The 27782-nt window shown below is 37.5% G+C and overlaps 2 protein-coding genes across 5 annotated transcripts in view; both read left to right on the top strand.

The window, feature by feature from the left end:
• RPS6KA3 (ribosomal protein S6 kinase A3) overlaps window positions 1-4575 on the top strand; it is a 116410-nt gene extending 111835 nt beyond the window's left edge. For all 4 annotated transcript variants that reach the window (XM_079764843.1, XM_079764841.1, XM_079764842.1 and 1 more), the window contains one exon: window positions 645-4575. In XM_079764843.1, the coding sequence (XP_079620969.1) occupies window positions 645-767 (123 nt within the window). In that variant the 3' untranslated portion in view covers window positions 768-4575. The remainder of the gene's footprint in view (window positions 1-644) is intronic.
• Window positions 4576-7519: 2944 nt separating this feature from the next.
• On the top strand, window positions 7520-27460 carry EIF1AX (eukaryotic translation initiation factor 1A X-linked). Its single transcript, XM_079764892.1, has 7 exons — window positions 7520-7774; window positions 12629-12712; window positions 15129-15232; window positions 16082-16132; window positions 18381-18462; window positions 19657-19748; window positions 21990-27460. The coding sequence occupies exons 1-7, from the start codon at window positions 7759-7761 to the stop codon at window positions 21993-21995; spliced, it is 435 nt and encodes a 144-aa protein (XP_079621018.1). The 5' UTR covers window positions 7520-7758; the 3' UTR covers window positions 21996-27460.
• The last annotated feature ends 322 nt before the right edge of the window (window positions 27461-27782 follow it).

The following is a 27782-nucleotide window of genomic DNA, read 5'->3' as shown; positions in this document are numbered from 1 at the left end:
CTCTATGCCCTGACCGGTTTGGCTCGGTGGATAGAGCGTCGGCCTGCAGACTCAAGGGTCCCGGGTTCGATTCCGGTCAAGGGCATGTACCTTGGTTGCGGGCACATCCCCAGTAGGGGGTGTGCAGGAGGCAGCTGATTGATGTTTCTCTCTCATCGATGTTTCTAACTCTCTATCCCTCTCCCTTCCTCTCTGTAAAAAATCAATAAAATATATTAAAAAAAGAGACCTCTACATTTCTGAATTTATCTATCAGCTAAGCTTACGGATTTCCTATTTTCTTTATACTTTCCTTTCTTATGCGCAACCCAAAGCAAACTAAAAGTTCAAAAAGAGCATGCTTTGCTGCCTCTGAGAATAAAGACTGCAAAGGAAAAAAAATTGAACAGTCCTGAGAAAAGTGAGGACTGCTTGTTATGAACCCATCCCTGTCTTCTCATCCATTATTCCAACCTCCCACATTGGCTTCTTCAATTTTAGTTAAATCAGAGGGTTTGGCCAGTGTGGTTATTTTCATTATGAGGCTAATAAAATCTATATGTTTGCTAGTGAAGAAATTACCTGGGGGAAAATGTTCATTTCATGTTCTGTGTACATGACTACCCATTGTCACTTCTGTTTTGATATTTCTTTCCTGTTTTCAGGGTGCCATGGCAGCTACATATTCTGCTTTAAACCGTAATCAGTCACCAGTTTTGGAACCAGTAGGCCGCTCTACTCTTGCTCAGCGAAGAGGTATTAAAAAAATCACCTCCACAGCCCTGTGAAATGACCTCAGTGAAATATTTGGTACCATGGTGTAAGCTGATAGCACAAGTTCTGGCGACAGGTAGCACATATCTGAGAGACACCTGCAAGCACACACTGTCCCAGCTGGTACCCATAATGCTGCTGCTCCTGCTGCTGCTCCCGCTTTCATCTCTTCTCGCTTTACATGATTGTTAGCAAGTTAGATTTTCCTGGAGCTTCGGATGAAATGGAAATGGAAACATGATGAAGATATATTCACTGAATCAATAAGAAGAATGAACATATGAATACCACCTAAAAATACACTGAATAAAGTACTCTACACCATATAGCATTATTTTTATAGAAAATATTTCATGTCCCTTAAATATTCTTTGTTAGTTATAGGGATGGACAGTTTATGTTAAGCACTTAGCTTAAACAATCCGTTTATATTAGCACTGTATCCCTTGTGCCATCCAACATTTTGTATGTTTTTGTAAACAGTTCATATACAGTACATTTCTGTACTGCTTTCTTTAATGTATACATGCCTTGTTTAACTTGGAATCTATTATTATTAATCAATTGACTATTAAATCTGGTTAAATAGTTCACCTGGATTAACAGTATTGTTGGACAGCGCTAAAAATAGCCAGATTGTAGAACAGCTGTTGAATGTAATACTTCCAAAATGTACATATCTTTCCCCACGTCTGTTTCACTGGTTCGTTCGTTTGTTTGTTACTTAAAGTCGGGTGCTCTGTTAGACTAACCTGTAGAGCTGTTACAGTAGAGAAAGTTACATGTCTGTGGCATGACATCAAGAGTACACCTATGAAATTAGTTCATATACTTTGCAATTCTTTAGTGTTCTTTTTTTTAACTAAGGAAGTAGTTGTTGCACTTTTAATCTTAAATAGTGTCCATACTTAAAATTGGCATATAATTTGGAATTTTGCCAATACACATCAAAGGCCTGTGGTGGAGAAATTGGCCAAGGAAAATTTAGTAACAGGTCATTCAAGTCCCATTGGATATTTCATGTTTAAATAGATCAAACTGCAGAATTTAGCATATGAATAACAAGATACCTGTTCTTGTATACCTGTGAGAAAAGTATGCTTTTTTGGAAAAACAGTAAATTATAATGAGTTCTATCCCATTACAATGCTTTATATTAAATACTAATATGAGTGTAATAAAAGCCACAGGCCTCTATATGAAATTGGATTAAAACTTTCTTATTCTAGGGAATAAAACATTCTTGATCAAACAATATCTGTTCTAACCTGAAATCATAGCTAAGGTAGGTTAAGTGAATATCTAGCATTGAGTGTTTTCTGAATTTCTCCTGATGATTTATAGCCATATAGTACTTCCTTTAACTTCAGATATAATCACTTTTCATAATGGTCACTGAGTCTGCTTAGATTACAGTATTATCTACATCTAATGTGGTAGTTTCCATAATTTTATTTGATTAAAGAAATTTCTGTATCCATTATGACCTGTATCTTTGCCAAGTTACCTAGCATACATCAATATGTAATATTAAAAACATATGAGCAAGGAAAAAGTAATTCAACTTACCTCATCAAGAATGTGCCCAAACAGATCTTCCTTCGTCATGTATTAAGCCATTTACATCAGAAATCTTTTTCCTGCCAGAAACTTTAAATCTTTCACGTGAGAGTACAAAGCCAAGAAAGCATGGTTTGTCTGTCTTGGAAGCACTTGTTATTCCTTAATTTCTCCTGTATGCAATTAAAGAGAAAGGAAAAATCTATAACATTCCTTTTGCCCAAGTGACACAAAATGATTATTGCATAGAAATCAAATGTAAGTTTATCTTCTAAAAATGTGTAAGAGGAGGGATTTCAGAAGATCCAGATGGAGAAAAATTTTTTAAATTCTTGAATATATGGATGCTTTTCATTGCCTGGAAAAAAAGCTCTTTTTTTTTTCTTTCTTTCTATTCAGTGTTTTAAACCCCGTTCATCCCAAATTCTTGTAGCTTTTAAAATGTTAATGTAAATCTGGGCATATATTTCCAGATTTTTTTACACTGATGCTATTCCATAATTGCTTAGGTGTATTTTCCCATTGTAGTCTTTTAGAATCAGAAGTAAATGTGTAAATCCTTATGTCATCTAGTCCAACTTTCTCGTATTGCATGTAAAGAACCTGTGACCCAAAGCAAAGACTAGAATCCTTAACTTCCCATTTAGTTTTTTCCCCCCCATAACACCATGCTGCCTTCCCTTCAGATTATCAGCCAACCAGAAGCTGAGTTACTCAAAAACTACATATTTCTTGGGGCACTCCTCTACTGGTATATGAACGCCAAGTTTATTGCTTTCAAAGATAATTGCCTTCTTTGCCTAGTCCAGCTGCCAGTTTTGTTGGAGAAAAGCAAGCTATATGTTCTCAAAACTGAAGGCTTTCTGCCTAAAGAGCAGTTCATGAGCATAATTTATTGTATCTGTGGTTCTGGTGTTCGTATTGCCTTTGATTTACAACAGACAAACTTGGCCAACAGTGTGCTCTAAATGTAGTGCTTGTGCTGGGCTAACCTTTCCATCAATTTCTTCACCTCCGTTTCCTCCAGGCCCCTATAGTTGTGGTAGTGAGGCCTTTATCAGTGTTGCTGCTTCCCAGGCTTCTCCCAGGAGGTTTTAGTTCAGTCTTAAAGATACTTCAATGTGAAAGAAGGAACTAAACTATCAGGCTACTTTCACAAACCTCCTCTTAGCTTATAATTAAAAATAATATCCTAAATGGTAGATTGCATTTAGCATTGCCAAGCGCATACTGGAAAATACAGATTATACTACCATGTGTTTTGTATCTTCCCTTGCAAGTGATGATATTAAACTAAGGTAAGTTTTTTGTCCTTTTAATTTTTTATATAAATTATTTCCGCTCCCTCTAATTTATAGACTTGATGTCTTCTTTTAAGTACAATAGAACCTTGTGTGTAACAAATTTGATATGGACTCATTTAATCATAAGCAACCCCAAAAGTCCAAAAGTGTAGTAATTTTGACAAGGCAGAGTCGAGATGCTGTGAAGCTGACAGGTGGGAAAAGTCAACTTAGCGAGGGTCTGGAGAGGGTGTGGTGTGTGTATGGCAAGAGATTCCACATTTCCCGTGTGGTGGGCTGAAAAGAGCAGGTTTGGGTCAACCATTTCCCATCTGTTTTTAAGAAGTGGTAGAGGCCAGGGGACATCATGGGAGATGGGGTTGGCCTGTTAGCTGTGCCCTGCACCCTCGTCCCAGGAAAGACTTGAAGGGGTAGAAGGGTGCAAAGGCTTCATGAATAGACAGAATAGTTTGGGTAGGAAAGGGGCCGGGATAAGTCCAGCCTGAGATGAGAGCAGAGAAACATTCAAGATTTGGGGGCCTTGGTATAGATATGCTTAATCACCATGGAAGCCAGCAATACAATACACATCTCAACATGACTTTGACATTCTCTATTTTCTGGCTTTTATTATAAATGTCCTAAAATTTTTCAGTTTTCTTTTTTATAGAGAAATTTCTCTCATGATGGTATCAAGCACTTGAGGTTTATGAAGACATTAGGACAGATATCTCAGGAATGTAAAGGGTCAGAAAAGGTCTTTTTTCTCTGATTAACAAATTGGATGGGTTTCATGGCTGACCCTTGGTGCTTAAACCAGGAGGTTCCAATCTAGTTTTAGAGTTCTGTCCCTCCGAAAGGTCCAACTCCATGTGACTAACAAACTGGATGTATACTTTGAGCCTTATTTAATTCACAAAGAGGTTGACTTACCTCTGTATTTTTATTTCAACAAATGAAAATAGCCCTCTTTTCACCTCCAGATTGCTTACATGTTGCTGGTCTCCCCAAGTGACCATTGGTGGAGACCAATTAATGAAGGAATGAAATTCACTTTCTTGGGACTGTGGTATTCTGCAGAGCCAAGCTTAACCACTTTTTCTAGTGAAGAATCTACAGAGCGATAATACCTAAGTATGGATGGCCAAGAAGAATTTATATCTACAGTGTGCTTTATGTATTTTTGACACTGCTGTATTCTGTGTGATCGAGTGACTTGTAACTGGTTCCAATGTGAGTGTTCTCAAAGAATCCTAGTAATTAAGTTGACTTAATTTTCTTCAGCCTTGTATTACTATTAGTCTCACATTTGCCACTTTGATTCCAGTCTTTTAACTGTTCATAACAGGGCATACCAAGGGTTGGGATAAGAGCCTACTTCCTACCTCTTAAGGCACTTTCCTCATTATTTTTCCATGTAACCTTGAAGTGCATGATAAGCTGTTTAAATGTCCATGACTTCTCCCAGAGCAACTAGCAAAGTATATGACATTGAATAGAGATTAGTGGAAAGGAAAATTTAGAAACTAAGTTCAGAGGTGCAAACCTCAAGAAAACCTCTTTAGAGCACATACCATTTGAGTACAATATATGTAAACGTATGTGAGAAGAGAGTTACTATAATAGTCCTCTAAGTAGATTAGTTCACTATCTAATGGAAGTGGAAATCTTTACTCCTATTATCACTGTAGTACTGAATGAACTGTATACTGAGTTTTTCAAACAAGTATTTAAAGTAGAACTTTTAAATACCAAGCAAGGGCATAAGGATAAAGGTTTGGGTTTGTGTTCCTCTAAGTGTAGTGTTCCATCTAAAGCTTTGTTTTTTCATCGAAAAATGCTTCAAGGTATTGCCATTTCTTAGCATCCTTAATAATTATGGGTGATGAGTTTTTAATTCTTAAAATTATGTATGTGTATTAGGTTTATCTTAAATGTTACCCTACGCAGAAGGGAAAGTATACACCTAAGGGATGTAATTATTTTGCATTTTTGGGTGGGAATGGGGTGGGCATCTACTTAGATAGTTTTTAAAAAAAATCACAAGTATTTTTCTACTATTATATATCATCTTACTTTCTACTAGTTTCTCTCTAGTAAGGCATGCCAGAAGCCCAAGGTACCATATCATGAGTTCATATGTATTGTACCTTTTATTGGTGGTTAAATCGTATCAGATGCTTGGCACTGCTGCCGTAATTATGAAATGCTTGTAAAGGATTAAATATCACTGAATACTTTAAATTGTTTTACTTAAGAGTCTAATCTGGGGAAGTTTTCAAATCATACTATTAATGTGTAATCTAAGCTCTTTCAGATGTATCCACGAATAATCCTGGAACAATATTGCTTGTATTCCTGTCACAGAACAGGTTTTGTAATCTTTAAAAGAAATGAAAATTTATATAATAAAGTTTCAAATAAATGCATGTATGTTCCTTTATCAGGTTATTGCAATTACATGATGATTAATCCTTCATATTATCAAATTATTCTATCCAAGGTATAAATTTTTCAAATTGGATTGGTAAAACTTAAAACAGGAATGTCTCTGAGTTAATAAGAAGTAGGAACTAATTTTTCTATGCAAAGTTTTCGTTAGCCTAAAGAGTTTGTCAAATCAGACTCACATCAGTCATAGATCTTACCCAATACCAAACTTGATTAATCATTCAAAGGAAACAGGGTAATATCCAGGCACAGATGAGACTCTTTTCTTAGAGAAGTCCAAGATTATCAGATTTAATTCCAAAACAACCTTTTTCTCCCTCATAATGGTACATTTTGTATTGATTTAGAATTAAAGAACAAGTTTTCTTCTGTGTGATGTATGTGGAGACATTTAAACAATGGGAGTCATTTGGTTTTGCAACACCCCTTTTTATGCCTCATTAATTACACAATTTAAATGATGAGTCCTTATTTTCCATCCAGCCATGCCTCCTAAATCCATAAATTACAAGTTTTACAAGAAGCTATCTCTATAGACCAAGTGTATCTTGCTAAAAGCATTTTAGAGATAAAGACTTTTTGTTTTCTTTCTACTATTAAATGTCATCACATTTAAAAGGAAATTTGAGATCATTGATTGCTGGTAGAGAGGGAATGGATTATAGGCCTGCAGTTATCCCTTTCCTTCTCAGTAGACATTTGTAGTAGTTTTATATTATGATAGCGTATTAGTTTGCTAGGGCTGCCATAACAAAATACCACAGACTGGCAGAAATATATTTTGTTACACTTCTGGAGCCTGGTTGTTCAAGATCAAGGGTCCAGCACCCTATCTCCAAACAAAGTCAGATTCTGAGGTATTAGGGGTTAGGAATTCAACATGAATTTGGGGAGTGCACAATTCAGCCCATAGCACTGAAAATAGGTCTTCCCTCCCTCCCTTTTTTCCTTCCTGAGCACCTACTGTACTATGTGCCAGACATTCTGCTAAGTTCTGGTAATGGTAAAGCAACAGATGTGGTTTACAGAGAGGTAGGGAAGACATTTATAAAGTAATAACGTCATGCAGATATTATGCTTTGGTAATGGGGATGGCAGGAAAGCATTGCCCATTCCTTCAGACTCCTAACCTGTTAGGTCGGGTGAAAGAGCCACGTTAAAATAGATGTGAGATTACAGTTGATGAGTCAGCTGCTCAAACCCTGAGAGGCTGGTTTGTCACAAAGCAGCAGAAGTCTGGTGTCAGCCAGCAGGTGGCGCTACCTGAACGAGCCCTTTACTAGGAAGCCTGGGCCCCGCCCATTCCCTCCCTGACTCCGCCTCCTCCTTGCTCATGGCCCCGCCCCCTACGTCTTCCGCGAACACTCCCGGAGCGCGTGTCGCTCAGCTTTAACAATAGGGGAGGGGTCAGGCGGCCACGCCTGCGCAATGGAGACAGGGGGCGGGCCCAGACGGCGTTGGAGGCGGAGAAAAGCAACGCAAGCAGATGCGACGCCATTTGCTGCCGGCCGTGCGTGTGTAAAGCAGATCTCGGAAGAGCTCGGTCTCGGGACTCGTCCGCGCACGCGACCGGCCTCTCGCGCCCGCTTGGTACCGCGGGGCTCCACGCGTCACCCCTCGCGCCCCTTGGAGGAATCGCCGCCGCCGCCACCACCACCACCGCCGCCGCCCGAGTAAGAGTCGGAGTCGCCGCGAGGCCTCTGCTCCCGCCATGCCCAAGAATAAAGGTAATGCTGCCTGGACCCCAGGACCACGACTCCTCTCTGCCGGGTCTCCCGGCCATCCTTGCGGCTTCCGGGATAGCCCAGGCCGCAGTGACCTTCCTCTCCGCCCGGCCTGCAGATGGCTGGGCGATCGGGACGCCGTCCTGGGCTTGGGAGAGGAGCTGGGAAGTTACTCCTGTCTTCCAGTTTGGTCACATTGGGGTGGAGCCGACGCCATTTTTGTAGGGCCTCCTGCAGGAGAATGTGGGCTTTTGCTCCTGATGGGCGCCACAGTGACCTCGGCGTGGTGGGGACCCATAGGGTGACCTCCCCTGGGGCGGCGTGGGATTCGCAAATGGGCGCTTTTGGCCGTCCTGGGCAAGGGGAGTTAAACCCTGGAAGCAGTTCTTAACTTTTAGAGGGTGATGCTTGCTTTAGTGACCATCAGGTACCCCTACATGGGTTTCTTTATGGACAGAAGTTGAATATTGTTGAGACGACTCCTCTCTTGTAAACAGTGGGCGAAACCTGGATGCAATTTTGAGGTTCATCTCTAGAGATAATACCCTTCCCCATCCCTTTACGGAGTTTAACACCCCCGCCCCCATGCTTGTTCCATATTTAGCCAAGTTTTCTAGTTTTGTTTCAGATTATATATATATATATATATATATTTTAAGTTCCCTCCATTCTCAAGTTAAACATTCACAAGTTACCAGACTTGAGGATAAGTTTATTTGGAATTTCCAAAATGAAAAGCCTAGTCTAGGTAAAAGCAGAACAGTCCTAAAGAAAGTCTCCGTTTTTTAGGAGACTTTAAGGGTGTTTCTCCTTTTTAAGCATCCTTATAATTTCTCAAAGGAAATTCTTAAAGTAGAAACTGGGAAAACTGTTTCTGACCGAAGAGGAGCTCATTTCAGAACCCACAAGAAGTTTCCTTTGGTTACTCATCCGGAGACCCCCTGCCCTGACCTGGCCTACTTCTGTTTTTTCTACTTCACAGCTGGCTACAGCTTTTCTGCCTCATTTCCTCTGTAGCTGTCACTACTCATTTTATCCCTTGGGATATTTGGTTGCAATTCTGTGTAAGATTTGTTGGAGTTCCCGCAGGGCAAGCTACCTTATTGCCCTTAGAAATCTAACTTGTAGGCCCTTTTTTGGAGCAAGGATTTTACTGCTAATAATTCTTGGAAAGATTGGGTGATAAAATAGGGTTTTTTAAAAGGCATGGTTTTCTTGCAACCTATATAATCCTTTATTCCCTATGAGATGGTAACTGGATCGCTTTAATGGGTATCTTATTCTCACTTTTATTTCTAGCATGAGATTTCCAATTCCTTCACTAGACTGTAAGCTGTAAAGGGCAGTAATAGTATCTGTCTTAATAACATTGGATTGCTAGCACTTGACACTTAGTAGATGCTCAATAAATATTTGTTGGATTAAGTCACCTCCCTTCTGTTGAGTCCACCCTTAGGTGGATGATAGGTTACCCTTTAGTTCCAAGGATAGGGCTTCTGCATTAAATCACATCTAGTTCACTAGGCCCCTTCCTTTAAAGTTCATTCCATTACATGGCAATAAAATAGAGAGGGGGGTGATCAGGGTATGGTTAATTCTGGTAAATTGACAAGTGATGAATCACTTTTATAAGTAACATTTTGGGCGTACAAAAAGTATAGATAATGCAATGAACACCTGGGAATCCATTACACCGAACTTGAGGATTACAACACATTCAGTTAAAGCCCTCTGTGTCTTCTTCCCTTACCTTGGGGGAAAGGGCTCCCACACTTTGAGGGCCTTACTTCCTTTGATTTTAAAATTACCACTCCTTTAGGAATATGTGGACTACTCTTGACTGATTTATTCAAAGACTTGGCCAGCTCGAGTATATAACTCAGCAAACAAAGTCGGTATGATTCTTGTCCTAATGGAGCTTTCACTTTAGTTTGAAGATCTGGCATGATTAGTGGCTTGAAGCCAAAGGTACTTTTCTCTTCCTAGGGAATTAGTTTTGGTGTGCCCTAAGAAGGCCTCAAACACTGAATTCTAAGGACTCTGGGTGGGTCCAGAAATTGTAGAGGCCCACCTAACAATTGCACAGAGCATTGTGAGACTGTACCCAGGACAGGGTAAGTGCACATGATGATGCAAGAAGTTAAGTGTGTCTGTCTTTAGAGTGGCCAAGTGCACACTCTTTACTCTGTTTGGGTTATGAACCTTTTGCTGCTGCCACGCTCTTCCCATATGTCCCTTAATCTCACTACCACTTACAGCCATTTTTGGAAATGACTGCCAATGTTGTTTAGGGTCTGAAATGGGACAAAATGCTGTGTAGAGATACCCTAATGTGGGGGGGCTAATGTTAAGTGAGTTACTTCTTTGAGCTTAGGTAAACTCACTGGTAAACTGGAGGTAAATGACTTATTACCTCATAAGGTGATTGTGACAAGTAAGTAGGTGGTTGCATAGTGTCTGGTGACTGACAGCTGGACTCTCAGGTCACGTGATATAGCTTCGGATAAGTCGCTTAACCTTTCGAGGTCCATTCATTATCTTGTGAAATAAAGACAAAATAATACCTATCTCATAGGCATAGGCTTGTTAGGGGCGAGATACTAGAACAGTGAGTAGTCAACTTGAAGCATAAGGGAATGGAAGTATTGAGAGATAGGTTGGTGTCATGTTTACAGGTTGAGAGACTTATATTCTGTAAGGTAGTTATGTTATCACTAACAGAAACAAGGATGTTGAGTAAGGACCAGCTTTGTAAAAGAAAGTAAATGGGGTTTTGAATAAAACTGAGCTTGAGATGGCAGTAACCCATTTACTATAGAAATGTACTGAGGCCAATAGAAATAGGAGATAAATGCTTAGTTGAAATAGGGAGCTGGGGTGTAAAATTATTAACATTAAAGTGGTAGGTGAGAGAAAAATAAATTTCCTTAGAAAGTGGGTGAGCAGAAGGAATTTGAACTGAATGAAGCTCCAAAGGGATAAGCATAATGGGGATGGGGGGGGCGCTGATAAAAGGTCAAGAATAGTACAAATGATCCTTCAAAAGTCGGGAAAAGGAGAGTTGAGAAATGATCAGCAGCGTCATTATTTAAAGTATGAAAAACAAGGGGGCCATGGAGAATGACAGATTTTTTAAGGACACCAGTAGATGGTGTGGTGTCCTAAATGAAGGTATTTGGATCTTCTGTTCTAACTCTAACTCCCACATTTTACAGGGGTTGAAAGCTCCGTGTGTCTTTTATTCCTGCCTCCCTCTACATCTGGCCATAATTCTCTTGTTTCCATCTCAGAAATAATTCCTTTATCATTCCTCGGAATAATATTCCATTGTATGGTTATGTCACAGTTTATCCATTTATCTACCAGAGAACATCTTGGTTACTTCCAAGTTCCTTTCCTCTTCATGACTAAGCACAGCCTGCTTCATTGTACCTGTAATAAGGGCAGTGACCTTCTGACCAGTTTTCCCACCCAGAGGATCATGTCACACCTCTGCTTTTTGTTGAAGTACTTTTTTAATTAAAAATTTTTGAATAGTAAATATATTCAAATTTCAAAAAGTATAAAAAGTGAAATCTCTCTTCCTAAATGTGTCCCATTGCCATCTAGTTCTCTTTCTCACAGGTATTGTTAACTTTTTTGTATATGCCCTTCCAAAGATATTTTATGTATATATAAAGGCAGATGTGAATATGATTTTCTTTTTATATGTATATAAAATATACATTATCAATGGCGGCTTTATGCTCTTCTTCACTGTGCTGTATTTGTTTTTAAACTTATACTAGGAAGAATTTTGAATATATGCAAAAGTTGACTAGTATAATGAACCTTCATGTACTCATGTCCTGGCCCCAGGCACCATCAATTCCTGGCTAAAAACTTGCACCATCCACACCAAATCAAGATCCAGAGATGGGCTACACATTGCCATTGGTTGATATGTCTTTTAAGTCTCTTAATGGGTAGGTTCCCCATCCATGCATGTTTTCTTTTTCATAATGTATATATTGAAGAAAACAGATTGTCTTAGTATACAAATCCCCCTACAGTTTGGATTTTGTTGATTACGCCCCTATTGCACCTTGCTTTTTGTTGTTGTTTTAATAGACTTTATTTTTTAGAGCAGTTTTATATTTCCAGAAAAATAAGCAGAAAGTGCAAAGTTCCCATATACTTTCTCCACACCAGTTTCCTCTATAAACATCTTACATGAGCCAGTCTGGATGCATTATTAACTCAGGTCCATAGCTTATAGGTTCATTATGTTGTACATTGTATGGGTTTTGACTAATGTATAGTGACTTGTGTCCACCATTACAGTAAAGGTTTCTCAGTGTCTTTGGAGGGCTTGGTAGTTATTTTTAATGCTGAACTGGAGGTTCAACGCAAGAAATTCGTGCAAGAGTAGCGCGCCCCCCCACCCCACTGGCTTCCCTCTGGCACTCTGGACACACAGGGGCTTCCCTCCCAGCCCCTGCTTGTCGGGTCTAATTAACATATTACACTTCCATTATTATAGATAATATTCCATTGTTCCACAGTTTATTTGTTCACCTAACGAAGAACATCTTAGTTGCTTTCAAGTTCAGGCAGTTAGCACCTTGCTTTTTAACTTCAAAATCAGTGTATCCCATTCATAGCTATAACTTTACCTTTTTTGTTTTGTTTTCTTGCATTATCTTTTCTTTTCAGTCATCTATTTGTACTGATACCTTTTGGGGTGGCGGGGGAGGGTCAGGTAAAAGAGAGACAGTAAGTGATTTTTTTTAAACTGTTCTATATGCCTCAATTTAGTTTAGTTTTTTTTCCTACTGTTTTGCAGATAATGTCTTTTTCTTTCCTTAAAACTATTAGGTAAAGGAGGTAAAAACAGACGTAGGGGTAAGAATGAAAATGAATCCGAAAAAAGAGAATTGGTGTTCAAGGAAGATGGGCAAGGTAAGTGTTTTTCATAAGTTAGGATCCTTTTAGTAATAGTTTTGTTTTTCAAATATGGAATTTCAGTTTCTAAACATAAAAGAGATACTATTCATAACCTGAGCAGTGAATGGCATGTCCCTTTTTGCTCTTCTCCATTTCTTTTGCTAATCATTTTGGTTTACCAGTCTGCGGTGAGGATTGGCGGTGTTTCTGTAAATGTATAGGTTTATTGTGTTGCGTATCTAGGAATGAATTATACAGGTCAGAGGGAATTAAGCCTCAAAAGTGATGGTTGACAATTCTATGATTTAGTGGGCCTTTTTTTAATAGTAAATGGTGCTACATAGTATGTGCAGTGGACCATGGATACTTGAGGGATGAGCCTGAAGCCTTTCCTTCTCTTCTCCAGTGCCATTAGCATATAATTTCATAAAAAAATAATAAAATGAAGTTGAACATCTGACTGACCTTTTCTAACCGATTAACACTTTGTGCCAGCCCAAGATATATTATACTAGTTTCTTACATTTTTATTTTGAGTACTTTCAAACCTTTAGAGAAGTTGCAGTATTAATACAATGAACTTTTCTTAAATTGTTGTGTGTGTGTGTGTGTGTGTGTGTGTGTGTGTGTTTCCGGAACCATTTGAAAGTTAGTTGCGGACATCATAATACTTTTCCCTTACTGCTTCTTCCTGTGCCTCTTAAGAACAGGTATATTCTCTTACATAACCAGAACAGAACGCTTGGGTAATTTAATTTGAGTATATTATGTATCTAGTATATGGTCCTTAGTCAAAATTTCCAGCACTTTTTAACAAAGAAATTATTTTTATAGTCTTTTTATAGAACTTCGGTGATTTGTTCACACTATATAAAAATGAAACATATTTTCTGGCTAAGAAAGCTTTTTTTCCTTAGCCTTAGTCATTCTAGCCCCCATTTGAAATTGACTTGATTTTGACTGCCACTACGTTTACTTTTTCATATTCCCCCACTTTGGAAGAGAGGCTGCCATTTGTTTATTTATTTATTTTTAATTTTTTATTGATTTCAGAGAGGGAGAGAAAGATAGAGACTCCAATGATAGAGAATCATCATTCGGCTGCCTCCTGCATGCCTCGTACTGGGGATCAAGCCCACAATCCGAGCATGTGCCCTGACCAGCAATCGAACCATGACCTCCTGGTTCATAGGTTGATGCTCAACCACTGAGCCACTCTGGCCTGGCGAAAGGCTGTCTTTGACCACCATGTTGAAGTGCTAGGTTCACTGTTCATAATCTGGGTAACTTCCATTTGTCAACCCCACAATCAATTTTTCAAAGTTACATCACTGTATTTACCAATCCTATATAATAGAGAGGTAATATGCAAATTGACCCTCACTCCCTCACACAAGATGGCCATCAGGGAACGGTAGTTGTGGACGATCAGGCCAGCAGGGGAGGGCAGTTGGGGGGATCCAGGCCTGCAGGGGAAGGCAGTTGGGGGGGACCAGGCCTGCAGGGGAGGGCAGTTCGGGGCAACCGGGCCGGCAGGGGAGGGCAGTTCGGGGTGACCGGGCCAGCAGGGGAGGGCAGTTGGGGGCAATAGGGCCGGCAGGGGAGCAGTTAAGCATCAATCAGGCTGGCAGGGGAGTGGTTAAGGGGTGGTCAGGCTGGCAGGCAGGCAGGCAAGCAGTTGGGAGCCAGCAGTCCCAGATTGTGAGAGAGATGTCTGACTGCCGGTTTAGGCCCGATCCCTGTGGGCCTAATGAATCGTAATGTAAACATCTGTGTTTTCCAATGGTCTTAGGCTCTACAGCAGCGGTTCTCAACCTGTGGGTCGCGACCCACAGGTTGAGAACCGCTAGCAGGGTCGCCTAACACCATCGGAAAACACAGACATTTACATTACGATTCATAATAGTAGCAAAATTACAGTTATGAAGTAGCAACGAAAATGATTTTATGGTTGGGGATCACCACAACATGAGGAACTGTATTAAAGGGTCAAGGCATTAGAAAGCTTGAGAACCACTGCTCTAAAGGTTCTAAGGGAAAGGAGATCCAAAATTGGCAAAGGCTTCGAGAGATTGAGGAGAGGTATAGTGTGTACATTTTGAGACAAGCCACCTTGCTCTCCAAACAAAGCAGTCATGAAGAAACATTTCTGATAGCAGAGATGAGTCTTGGGCTCTGCCATTAACTAGCTTAGGGTTTGTCACTCCCTTTTATTTTACTGCATATATTTATTCCCAATTAGTACCACCTATATGTTCTAGTGACTTTTTTGTGTGTGTGAGAAATCACGAATTGATTCGATCATCCGCACACCAGGTGGCTGAGACTGGATGGCCCCAGCCTGTTCTAGTCACTTTTTTTTGTGGACTTCCAAATCGCTTTTATGAAAAGCTGAACAATATCTTATGCCCTTTTCTTTTCCCTCCCCCAGAATATGCTCAGGTAATCAAAATGTTGGGAAATGGACGCTTAGAAGCAATGTGTTTTGATGGTGTAAAGAGATTGTGTCACATCAGAGGGAAATTGAGGAAAAAGGTAGGTGTGGAGATTTGTTTTAGTTAATACAAAATAATGGTTAAGGAGAGGGGTGGAAATGTCTCTACAGTTTTTATGGGCCAAGGACCTCATTTTTATGTTATCAAAAGAGTTCAGTAGAACAGTGATTTGCAGATTCTATTTAAAGACTCAATTTGCATCACCTCTGTTGTATTCCTGCCAAAAATGTTTAACCTGAATCTAATTATGAGGAAATAATCGACAAATCCAAATTGAGGGACTCTGCAAAACAAATCAGGAAAGGGAAAAAAAAGGCTGGGGTGCTATTAAGTGTTACATTAATGTTACATTTCCTGAATTGTGATCTAGAATGGGCTGCCTTGGAAAGTAAAGACTAGTGTTCTATCACAGTAGGTGTTCGGGCAGATTTATTAGTTAAATTAGTTAAAAGTTCCTCCAACTCTGATTTTATGATTATTTTTTTTCAGTTTTGTTTGTTAACCCTTCTGTTACCAAACTAAAAGGTTGGGGTGGAGAAGTGGAAGGAAGGGAGGGAGGCAGATGAAGCAACATATCTAATTTTCTATTCTTACGTGTAAAGGATAGATAACTAATCACTTAGAGTAGTTCACTAGGGGGTCGGGGGGTCCCTTTTTAAATTAATCGTCATTCCTCTAGAATGAATAAACTACCAGGTAGTTAAATAAGTTTTTTTTTAACATTCCAAATTACCGAAAGTTGAAACAGGCACAGCTGCTTGCTATAATTTGTATTTTGTTTTTTCCTATTTCTAAATGTAGTTACTTCAACCACAGTTGGGTGAATAGCATTTTATGGGAATGCTGATTCAATGTTGCTCTTGATTCTTTATTTGTATTTCTTTTATAGGTTTGGATCAATACCTCCGACATAATATTAGTTGGTCTACGAGACTACCAGGTAAAAAAATAAAATAACATTTGTATGCACTTGCCAGATTTTTATGATCCATTAGTGTTAGGAACATAAGTCATAACCATATTTTAGCAATTCTAGCCCAGTATGCCCCTCACCATTGTATCAGCAAACATTTCATAAGGCATTGTGCTAGGTAACCCCGAGATTGTGGTTCCCAAATGCCAGTCTGTGGAGTTCGCATTTTCACTGTAGAAGAAATGCAGGCCATGTAAACTTTTCATGAAGCTAAATGGTTCTTTTTCCTTTTCTGATATTTAAATATTTTTCCTTTTTAGTCCAGGCCGGTGTTTCTAAGTAGTTAGAATGTTGGCCTATGGACCGAAGGGTCACACATTTGATTCCAAGTCAAGGGCATGTACCTGGGCTGCAGGTACAATTTCCAGCCCTGGTCAATGTGCATGCAGGATGTAGTCAATCGATTTGTCTCTCTCACGTTGATATTTCACTCTCTCTAAAAATCAATGGGAAATAATATCCTCACGTGAGGATTAACAAAAAAAAGTTTCCTTTTTGGAATGAGATAGTGAATAGTAGTTAGTGTTCTTAGTTGGCAAAATAAAAATGTAATCTTACGTTGGTCCTCCCACCTTTTTTGTTGTTAATCCTCACACGAGGATATTTTTTTCCACTGATTTTTAGATAGAGTGGAAGGGAGGTAGGGGAAAAAGAGAGAGAGAGAAACATCAATGTGAGAGAGACACATCGATTGGTTACCTCTCCATGTACCCCCGTGAGCCGGGGAATCTTGACCAGGAATTGAACCCGAGACCCTTCAGTGTGCAGGCCGACACTCTACCACTGAACCACACGGCCAGGGCCCCACCCCAGTTTGTTTTGTGGTGTTTTTTTAACTATACATCTTGAATTCAAAATCTGGAAAGAGTTACTCATGGGGCTACAGCTGAATGATTCATGCTGCCATCCCACAAGATTCGAACAGCCTGGTAATGAGGGGAATAAGAAAAGCACACAGTTAATTACAGTATAAACCATGATATACGTTTGTATTCTAAATTTAGATCAGCACTTAGGTGAGAAAATTATAGTTTGCCCTCATGATCTCAACCTGGAGACATTGTGGGTCTGTGAAATCTGTTTGGTTCTACCTGCTGGAACTTAACCCACCGTGTGTTAAATCACATTGTGAGTGATAACATGTTTTTATTTTTAAAAATATATGTATATATTCCAGAATAAAGAATTAAAATTGTTGCTTTAAATCAGTGGGTGATTTTTTTTTTTTTTTTTTGTATGTCCAGGGCCATTTGGCAGTGTCTGGAGACATTTCTGGTTGTCACACCTGAGGGAGGGGGACAGTGCTGTTGGCATCTAGTGGGTAGAAACCAGAGATGCTGGGAAACATCCTACAATGCACAGGACAGGCCCTGTAACAAAGAGTTATTCAGCCAAAAATATCAGTAGTGCTGAGGTTAAGAAAGCCTGCTTTAAATTCATACCATTTTAATGTCCGTTCTCTTCTTTTGATCTCAAAAATAACCCCAGAAGTAGGGATAATAGTTTCCTGTTTGAAGATAGGAAACCAAGGTGCCAAAAGATACAACATTCTGACTAGAAAATAACAGCCAAGACCAACTTTTCTGAGTCTTAATTTCCCATGATCCTTCTCTGCCCCTGCCACTTCAAGGTGGTCCAGGGACCAGTAGCATCACTAGCTTTTGGGAACTTGTTAGAAATGTAGAAATGCTTGGACCCCCACCCCAAGCCTCCTAAATCAGAATATGCATCCTAACAAGATTCCCCCTGGGCTTCTTTACACATTACAGTTTATGTAAGATGTATAGATAAATTCATGGCTTCACATCAACTAACCTATCTTCAGGAGGTGTAAAAGCTCCACAGGAGATTCTGATCAATTCTACCCTAAGAACCACTGGTACATGGAAAGTGTATTCATTTCCTTAGTTCATTATACCAGTCTCAATTTCTGAATTGGAGTGTTTAATAACCCTGTAAGTTATGGTTCCAGGGAATTTTTGTATTTCAAAAGACTTCTAATCAAATCAGAGGGTAATGTTAAATAATCCACAAGATTAGGTCTGCACAGTTCTACTCTTATTAAAGTGAGATCTGTCAAGATCTTCCCTAAGCTTGTTGATCATTATTCATTTATGCATGCCAACTTCATACTGGGTTAAACCCAAGGATGTTTTTCAGAGGGTAGGAGAAAACTTAATATTTTGCCATAATCCGTTATTTTTCTCTTTTCAAGGATAATAAAGCTGATGTAATTTTAAAATACAATGCTGATGAAGCGAGAAGTCTGAAGGCATATGGCGAGCTTCCGGAGCATGGTAATGTCTCAGTTACTATATTAACCTGTCATGGTGCTATTACCTGCTCATATCAAGGGAAGGGATTTGGGTAGAATTTTGTGGATTTTGCATACTTACTTTTGTGCTTACATGATTTGTTTTAAGTCTGGACTGCCTATACTTCATAATACTAGATACCTTAAGAAAATAATTGAGGTTCTGTTTCTAATAAATATACTTTTGATGAGGAGTTATATACTTTATAAGTCCTGGATTTCTGCATTATACCAAAGGAAACATTTTGTTGAGTATTTTAAAAGTCATTTCTCAAAGAGACTGTTAGTGTTTGTCTAACTTTAAATGTGAAGCAAGGGTAGTAATTAGGCACTATTGTTGATTTTTATTAAAAAGGCACACTTCAATTTATCATACCTAGTATCACAGAATCCCATAGGATTTTTTAAGCCATCATTCTTTGTTTTCTTCCCCCAGTACAAAAAATTATGCGTTCTTAATGCGGAAAACTTAAATAAGAAATAAGTCCCTCGCAACCTTATCAAAAGGGAAATATACTTTATATACTATTTTGTAAGCCTGCATTTTACAATAATTTTGTATTATATCTTATATTTTGATGTATCTCCAAATCATTAGAATAATCACACATTTATTAATTTTTAAACATAGAATACTGTAGACCATGAAAATCCTGCTGAAATGAATTACTTGGCATTTCAAATCTAGGAAATGCTAATATATCTGGGAAGGGCTAGCATTTTCTGGTTCATTTTCATTGCTTAGGGATAGCATGATTTGACCAAAGATTCTGATTGACGAGTCTGATGATCGGTGAGTTATTAGGTTGTGCTCAAACCTTTTTTAAAGCACAGCTAGAAGTTGTAATAGTTTCAGAATTTGTGTCATTAGATCCTGCCTTACTAAAAATACCTTTTTAAACAAAAGAAAATTATAACACAAGTACATTTCATCTTAGCAGTTACTTTGTTGGAGGTTTTGTTTTATCAAATACTGTTCTGTATGATAGCATTGTTAAGTCAAAGTTGGGATGTTTCTGATCATAAAACTTAGATTTAATTATATTAAAAGTTTGAGTTGTACGAGTCTCCTTTTATATTTCAACATTTGATATCAGACCGCTTTTAGTGGGCAATTACTCGTTTTAATAACATCTTGGTTATGTTATATGACTATATTTATTTATTGTTTCTTTAGCTAAAATCAATGAAACTGATACATTTGGTCCTGGAGATGATGATGAAATCCAGTTTGATGACATTGGTGATGACGACGAAGACATTGATGATGTAAGTAGATGTGCCTTGCGTTTTTCAGTGTTTGTGAATTATCCACAGAGAAACCAGCTTCTTCCCCCAACTTCCTTTAATCTAAGAATGTTGAACACTTAAATAAGGGTATATTTTGAGACTTGTCCATGAATTAAAGTTTTCAGTAGACAACTAATCAAACTGTTTATACTTTGAGAATTCATCTATTTTCAACATTTCTTCTTAGAAAGATCAATATTTGCTTTGGCAATAAAGAGAGGAGGGGTGGACTGGCTGAAAGAAGGTGAAGGGGTTAGCCAAAGAACATATATGCATAACCCATAGACACAGACAATAGTGTGGTGATGGCCAGAGGGAAGGGGAGCAGGGCTGGGTGGAGGAGGGCAAAGTTTAAAAAAATAAATAAAACAAGCCAAAAAATAAAGAATGTCTAAAGAGATCTCTCTTAAGAACTTTAGTTGTAAGAAATATAATATCTTACAAAAAAAAAAACATGTCTTCTCTCAATTGAAATACTGGTATGTTAAAAGGAGAATCTGGTTTGAACCAGCTTGATAAGAAGCATTGAAATTACAACATACATTAAAAGCTTTGTTAAAATCAAGGCCTTTTGCCACCATACGATGTTATCTGCTGGATATGCACTATTGGCAATCTCTTGGTTTAGAGTTAGTGTGTTTATTTTGAGGAAAATGTATTGTTTTTCCTAACTTTAGTAAAGTAGTGATGCTCATAAGAGTAAATGCCTCATTGCCCTAATTTGGGGCAATATAAATTTATTTAATAATTACTCAAATCTGGTTTGGGCTCTTCTTTTCAACCCTCTTTAAATAAAAATGTAGTTCAGAAATCACCTGTGTATATATAAGTCTAAAAATAATACTAATGTTTGATTTGCTTTAAAGATGAAATTTTCATATGCCTAGGTTCCTGACCAAGATTGTACAACAGAATTATTAGAGTTTTCCAAAAATAGGAAGACTGGTCTTGGGAAAGTCTGAGTTAGGCATCACTGAGATTCTACAATGAATATTTTCCTATACTTGATTTATTACATATATATATATCTTTATTCATCAGTCCATCTTCTATTTGATGCATCTTCAAACCATTAGATGCATTTATGAATTTTTTAATATATGGTACTACTGTACTAATGCTTTGTTAACTTTAAAGCATACCCACCCTAAAATAGAAAATGAAAAAGGATAAGAAATAAATATAAATATATCATTATATATTTTTTTAGTTTCACTCCTTCTGGAGACCCTGAGCTAGAGGATTCTTACGACTAAACTGTTAGTGATACCTTGATAGTAGATTTATCAATTATATTCTGTGACAAGAACCTGACATGGTTGTAGTTTAAGGAGTGACCCAAACATTTGGACAGCTAAGCTAGGGTAGAAGGCCTCTTCAGAAATTAAGAACCTAACCAGAGAACACGCCTGAATAGGAAGAGGTGATAGGTTGAGAATCTAGACAGGAGAAAGGTTTTATAAGAAAGAAAAAAATTCTGAATCTCTGCCAGTGCTTCCTCAGGACTGGGCCCCGCAGGCTGGCAGGGGAAAGATCATCAAAACGGTGGTTATTAAGGGGGATGGTATTCTCTTGAACATTTGTAAGGGTGGCTTTGTTTATCACCTGAGAACCTTCTTCCCAAGACATTTCTCTAGATAATTTATAAGTATTCAATCTTATAACCAGGTTGACTAGAAAGAGGAGAATTTGGTCAGTATCACACTTGTTCCTTTCTTAAAGAAATAATGCTCTGTTCCCACCCCCAAAATAAACTCGCTAGCACAGAAGGAAGGAGACACTACACTTTATTAAGAATATTCAGTATGACATGTAACATTCTAAAGGAGGTTCTAAAGATTTACTGGCAGCAGACCAGAATTGAGAAAAGTATGGTGTTCAGGATTTCCTCTTCAGATTGAATTTGTTTCCCAGGTAGCCTAAGGCAGTGGTCGGCAAACTCAGTAGTCAACAGAGCCAAATATCAACAGTACAACGATTGAAATTTCTTTTGAGAGCCAAATTTTTTAAACTTAAACTTCTTCTAACGCCACTTCTTCAAAATAGACTCGCCCAGGCCATGGTATTTTGTGAAAGAGCCACATTCAAGGGGCCAAAGAGCCGCATGTGGCTCTCAAGCCGCAGTTCGCCGACCACGGGCCTAAGGTGTCCCTTACGTGGTAGGCTGCTGCAATAGAAGAATCCGTTTTTCATTTGATCTGATGTTCTTTTCCCTTTCAGATCTAACTTGACCTCAACATTCTGCATTCCAACTTCTCTGAGGATTGTTCAACAATTTGGATTTCGGCTAAGGCCTATAAAAGAAGATTAAAATTCCATTAATTTGAATGCAGTTGGGTTAAAGCACACTGATTTGTTTCTAAGGTGTTTCTTTAAAAACCGGTAGTGCTGAATTAAGTGAAATATTAAGCTCACTTTGTTCTTTGGGTATAATGGAGCTTATGGGTAAAAGAGTACAGCTACTATTTTTGAAAAGGGGGGAAAAAACCTTTCCTATTTTGACCACTTCCAGTAAATAAATGGATGCTTTGAATAAACCATTTGCCCTATACTTACCAATTACAAGTAAGCCCTAGTTTTTACTGGCCTGTTGACTGTACAGTGGCTTTCTATATAGTCCAGTTACCTACATGTATCCTTGAGGTTTTGAACAAATTTAAGGGAAGCAGAAATGTGCATTTGAAATCAGAAATGATTTGGTCTGTTTTTCATATTTAAGTAGCATGTGGCTATTTTTATACTAATTTTGCTATTGCATACATTCTTTTCATGACCTTATTTTGTAACTATAAACATCAGCAAGAAATCATTTCTAACATGCAGATATTAGAACCTGGGTTTTAATAGCAATTTTGAATTTGTGAAGTTAGTAGTTGCAGAAATTGAACACTAGGTGGCACCCAGTTATCTTAACATTGGAAATACTGACGTGGTTGTAAATTTTTTTTACACTTACTGTGCATACGAAATATCCCAACCAAGATTTTTTTTATCATGTGCATGTATGTTGAATATTTTTACATAACTAAAAGATTATTGTAATTTTATTTCAGAAGTCATATGTGCAAGCTACAATTTTGAATGACTTGTACACATGACTTATGTATAAATGAAAATTTAATTTCATAACAACTTGTACAAATTAAGCCCTTTTCAAACGATCCCTAAGCTGGGGAAAGAGGCGGGAATAACAACTTAATGAAAAGATAGTCTCCCATTTCTGAATGGAAGAGCTACAGTGGAGAATATAATAAAGACAATGTCATACTGCACAGTGTATTATACACTTTGTGTTTAGGGTATATTTTATTGTGTGTACAGATTTTTTTTGCTTGTATGTTATTGGGACTTTAGATTCATCCTTTCTCATTCAGTTTTTCATGGCAACTAGTAAAATGAAATTAAAGGCTGGACTAGTTAGACCTCACTAGCCACGTTGAATTTATGTGCAACTTTAAAAGAAGAGATCCACCATGTAGCATGTGATGCTTTTATTCTGCTGGTCTCCAGAGAACTTTGCTGTGATAAAAAGTAATGTAAAGGGGAATAAACCTTCACATGACTTGCAAAAAAAAAACCCAAATCTCTCATAAGTGTGCAAACTCTGGAATCAAAATCTGTGGATCTATAAAACATTGTTAAATCAAAGAATATAAATTTTGAATGGACAGTTGTGGTTTGTGTTTCTTATTTGGTGTTCTTGAATACTTACCTAGTTAGACGGCATCTGAGCCCATGGGCTAGTTTTTAATATTTAAAAGAAACCAGCCTCTTAAGAATTGTCAGTAGTGATTGTCTTTCTCAGTAATCTAAACCTCCTAAGATATTTAGGCTTTTGTACATAAAGGTGTTTTGCTAAATTTGTGGTATATAGGAGGTGGGCAAAAGTAGGTTTACAGTTCATATGGGAAATAATACAATAATAAATAATAATGCGAGAACAAACTGTTTCATGTACTTACAACTGTAAACTACTTTGCCCACCCCTGTATAGATCCTTCCACGTTATTTTACCAAGAATGTTTTAACTCTGTGTCTGTGATACAGTTCATAGTAGGGATGGTGTATCTCAAGCTTTTCTACTTACATCCTCAAATAAATATGATTTACCTAAAGATTCTTTAAAAATTACAACGATGGCCCAAATCATGCATTTGCTAGTGGTTTTTTCTTTCTTGCCTTGGAAGTAACAACTCAATGTAGTGTTGTTGCATCCTTGAAAATCTGAAATCATAATACCCATAATTGAAATAATTGGTCTGAAATTGTAGCTTATATCAACACTACTCGGAATTATTGTATTAGTAATTTATCTTTCATGTGGAAATGAATTGTTCCATCTATATATTTCTAATTGGGCTGAAATTGTAGCTTATATCCACACTACTCAGAATTATTTTATTAGTAATTTATCTTTCATGTGGAAATGAATCGTTCCATCGATATATTTCAAATGAGCAATGGAAGTGGTCCTTAAGAAAAGGTTTTTTTGTTGTTGTTGTTTGGTTATACTCTGATTTGTAAAATACATTGCTATAAAGTGTGCTCTGAAAGAAAATAAAATGTTTGAAATCCAGATAATAGTCTTACTGTTAAGAGGTGTAATAGTTATTACTAACAAACTTGATAGGCTTGCATTTTTCATGTAGTGTTTATTCCACTTCCAGTTAGAGTATAAATATGCTGTATTACTAAAGTGGCTAAATAACCAAACCAAGTGTTTGTGTGAAAAAAAGACTTGCTAAGATTTATTTGTTGAATCTTGAATATCCAGCCTCTTAAAGAGAAAACCCCTCTTAAGGAGCCTGCAAACTATGCATGATGAAAATTCTTGCATTTTATTAAGGAATGGCCATTGGTTTACTCAACACATCTTACGGTATCATGGCTATAAATTTAGTTGCTTACAAAACTCTTTGTGACTTGTGGTTAAACTTAGTCTCACATATCATGTAAATATTAAATTATAGGATGTTGAGTAACATCTTTAAATTGCTGTCTGTATTGACTAAAGAGCAATTGAGTAATCCATTAGGTAAAAGCATGTTTCAAATAAAACCTAGGTGGATTTATACTTTATTTGTATTATGTACAAATTTAACAACATTCAGTATTAACTGTGGCTTGACTGTTAAAGTATCAGAATGCAAGTGAGGTTCTTTATGTTACCTGACTTTCATAAAGATGAAAAAGATTTGTATCGGTATGAGGTATTAAGATTTTTATCCTGCTTTGCAAGGGGAAGTTTCAGTTATTCTGTTTGGACTCCCGTGAACTTTGACACTACCTAAAACTACCATCATTTTTATCCTTGCTTTTTTTTTTTTTTTCATCCTATTCAGAAAAGTATACAATCTGAATTGTCTTACTATAAGTGTGATAAGACACTAGCCTCTCCAAGGAATTTGGAGAGTGTATTGGACTATGTCCTCTCTTCTCCCCAGCTGCCAGGTGCTTAGGAGGCAATGTGAGGGCAAGTGAAGAGCATGGGCCCTGGAGTCACACAGCCTGTGTCCCAAACCCCACTCTTCCCTTTACCTGCAGGTGACCACAGGTACCTTCAGCTTGTCTCAGCTTCAGGCTCCTCACCTGTAAGATGGGGGTGACAAGAACAGTACCTGCCGAGTCACAGAATTGCTGGGAATTAATTTGTGTGTTCATACATGTAATGAACTTAGAGCCGTGTCCACAGCTTTTCATTCAGTATCTAGGATTGTGTGAGATAGAATATGCGTGTCTTTCATATTCTCTATTTACCACTTCTTTTACTTGTAGTCTTTTAGTCTTGGGTTCCTGTAATAAAAGAAACATGTAGGTGGAATATATATTTGTATATTCATGTTGACACTTTAAAATCATTGCTACCACCTGGCCTGGGTGGTTCAGTGGTAGAACATCGACCCATGAACCAAGAGGTCACCCATTGGATCCTGGTCAGGGCATATGCCCAGACTGCTGGCTTAATCTTCAGTAGGGGCTGTGCAGGAGGCAGCTGATCAATGTTTCTCTCTCATTGATGAGCTATTTCTCTCAAATCAATAAAAACATATTTAAAATAATTGCTACCATCCTCATTTAATTCATTGTAAGACTAACAGATGGAAACCTCCAAATTGCTTGAAGATGTTTTGCAAAATACCAACTGCTCTATATTTCTTGAGAGAAAGTTTATAGTAATAGTGATAGCTCTGGTTATATTTAAGTCTTCAATGAGTCCTTTTACATCCTTTTATAGATTCATGAAATCTAATTAGTATTGACTGATTTGGAGGGGTTTTTTTCCATGTGGAATTATGTAAAAAAAATCAGATGCAAAGTAATTGCAATTAGAAAATAAAATGAGATAATTTGCAACACTGCAATTGATTCTTTTCAAACTTTGTGACATTTTTAACTAAAACTTTATGATTCTTTTATGAGATATTTATTTTAAAAAAATTATATGTAATGTATGAGGGAAAATGTGTTTTTCATTTGTGTTTCTGGTTATTTGATTTGGATGAATCCATTCAATGAGACTTCATATATGAGGTTGTATTTTCTGTGTGAGTTAATTGGTTACACACCTGTGCTGAAGATGACATTTTCTAATGTGAAATCAATTGTCCAGAATGACCTTAAATTTTCAAAATCATATTCAACGGACCTTAGTTTGTACTATGCAAAAATATATAGGTGAAATAGATATTTATTAACTTGCTCATTTTTAAAAAGCCAGTCTTTTCTGTACCAGTCCAGGCTTTTTGTTCACAACTTGATATATAACGGCAGATCAGAAAGTGGGGACACAATCTAAGTGAAATCCTATTGCTGATTTGATCCACTGGAGTGTCAGGTATAGGATTGGTTGGATTTTTTGCAAACTTGATACAGTTCAGTACATAGTTTATGATATTAAATCTTAGAAATCTAAGAATAATTAGAATTTTTAAATAAAGGTTACCAAAAGCAAACATAGAAACAAATTTTTTAAAGTGAATTTTACCTAGCTGTTCCTGCAAAGCAATAAAAACTCTTAATCTCATTAAATCCAGCTCCTGAGTGCACATCTTTTTAATATTTCATGTGACAAAATAGGAAGTGCTACATAAAGCACTTCTGCTCATCCTGGGAAGTATGGTTGTCTCAAGGAAAATCGTGTGTGACTATTTCAATTGCAAACTAAACTAGCCACTGCTGCTCATGGAACACCACTTTTACTTGCAAGAATTGACTGGTTTTTCAAACTTGGTTTGAAGAAAACATTTTCTCACAAGTGAATAAAATGAGCCCGTCACTTGAAGGAATACAACTGACATCATTTGTTGGAAGTGATGAAATTTGAGCTTTCAAGCGAAAATTAGAACTTAGAAAACTAGTACCTGCTACCACTAGCTTGACAGCCTCAGTGAAGACTTCTGAAAAGATCAGTGGTGGTATTGATGGATGTGACTAAATATTGTAGAATGAAATGTGTTGACATTTGGAAGTTCATTGATTAGCCAATGTTTTCTAAATGATCAGTGGGGTTTAATTGTAATAGTATGAAAAGATGATTGATTCAGTGTTAGGTTCCACATTTGTTAAGATTGGGTGTAATATCAAAGAACATACACAGATCTGAAAAGGCTATTAAAATATTTTTCTCTTCTTCCAACCACATACCTCTGAGGCCAGATTTTCTTCATATGCTTTAACCAAAATAATATACTGCAACACATGGAAAACAAAAGCAGATAGATGATTGTCTTCTGTTAAGACAGTAAAAAGATTTGCAAATATGTGAAACAGTACCACTCTTCTCAAATTTGTTCACTAAAAGTATGTTTTTAAAGCCTTGGCTTTTTTTTTGTAAATAGAAATATGAATTTTTTTTTTAAAGATTTTCTGATACAGCCCTATTTCAGAGATACAGCACACAAGTGAACTAGTCATTGCAAGGACAACTGACAGTATTGCCAATACTATAATCGTGCTTTCAAGTAAAAACTACACTTTTGGAAAACTTAACACCCACCATTAACAAAAGTTGCT

Source organism: Cnephaeus nilssonii (assembly GCF_951640355.1).
Source record: "Cnephaeus nilssonii genome assembly, chromosome: X".
In the NCBI taxonomy this organism is placed as follows: domain Eukaryota; kingdom Metazoa; phylum Chordata; class Mammalia; order Chiroptera; family Vespertilionidae; genus Cnephaeus; species Cnephaeus nilssonii.
The sequence above is the reverse complement of the archived record's forward strand: the minus strand, read 5'-3'. Positions and strand labels throughout refer to the sequence as shown.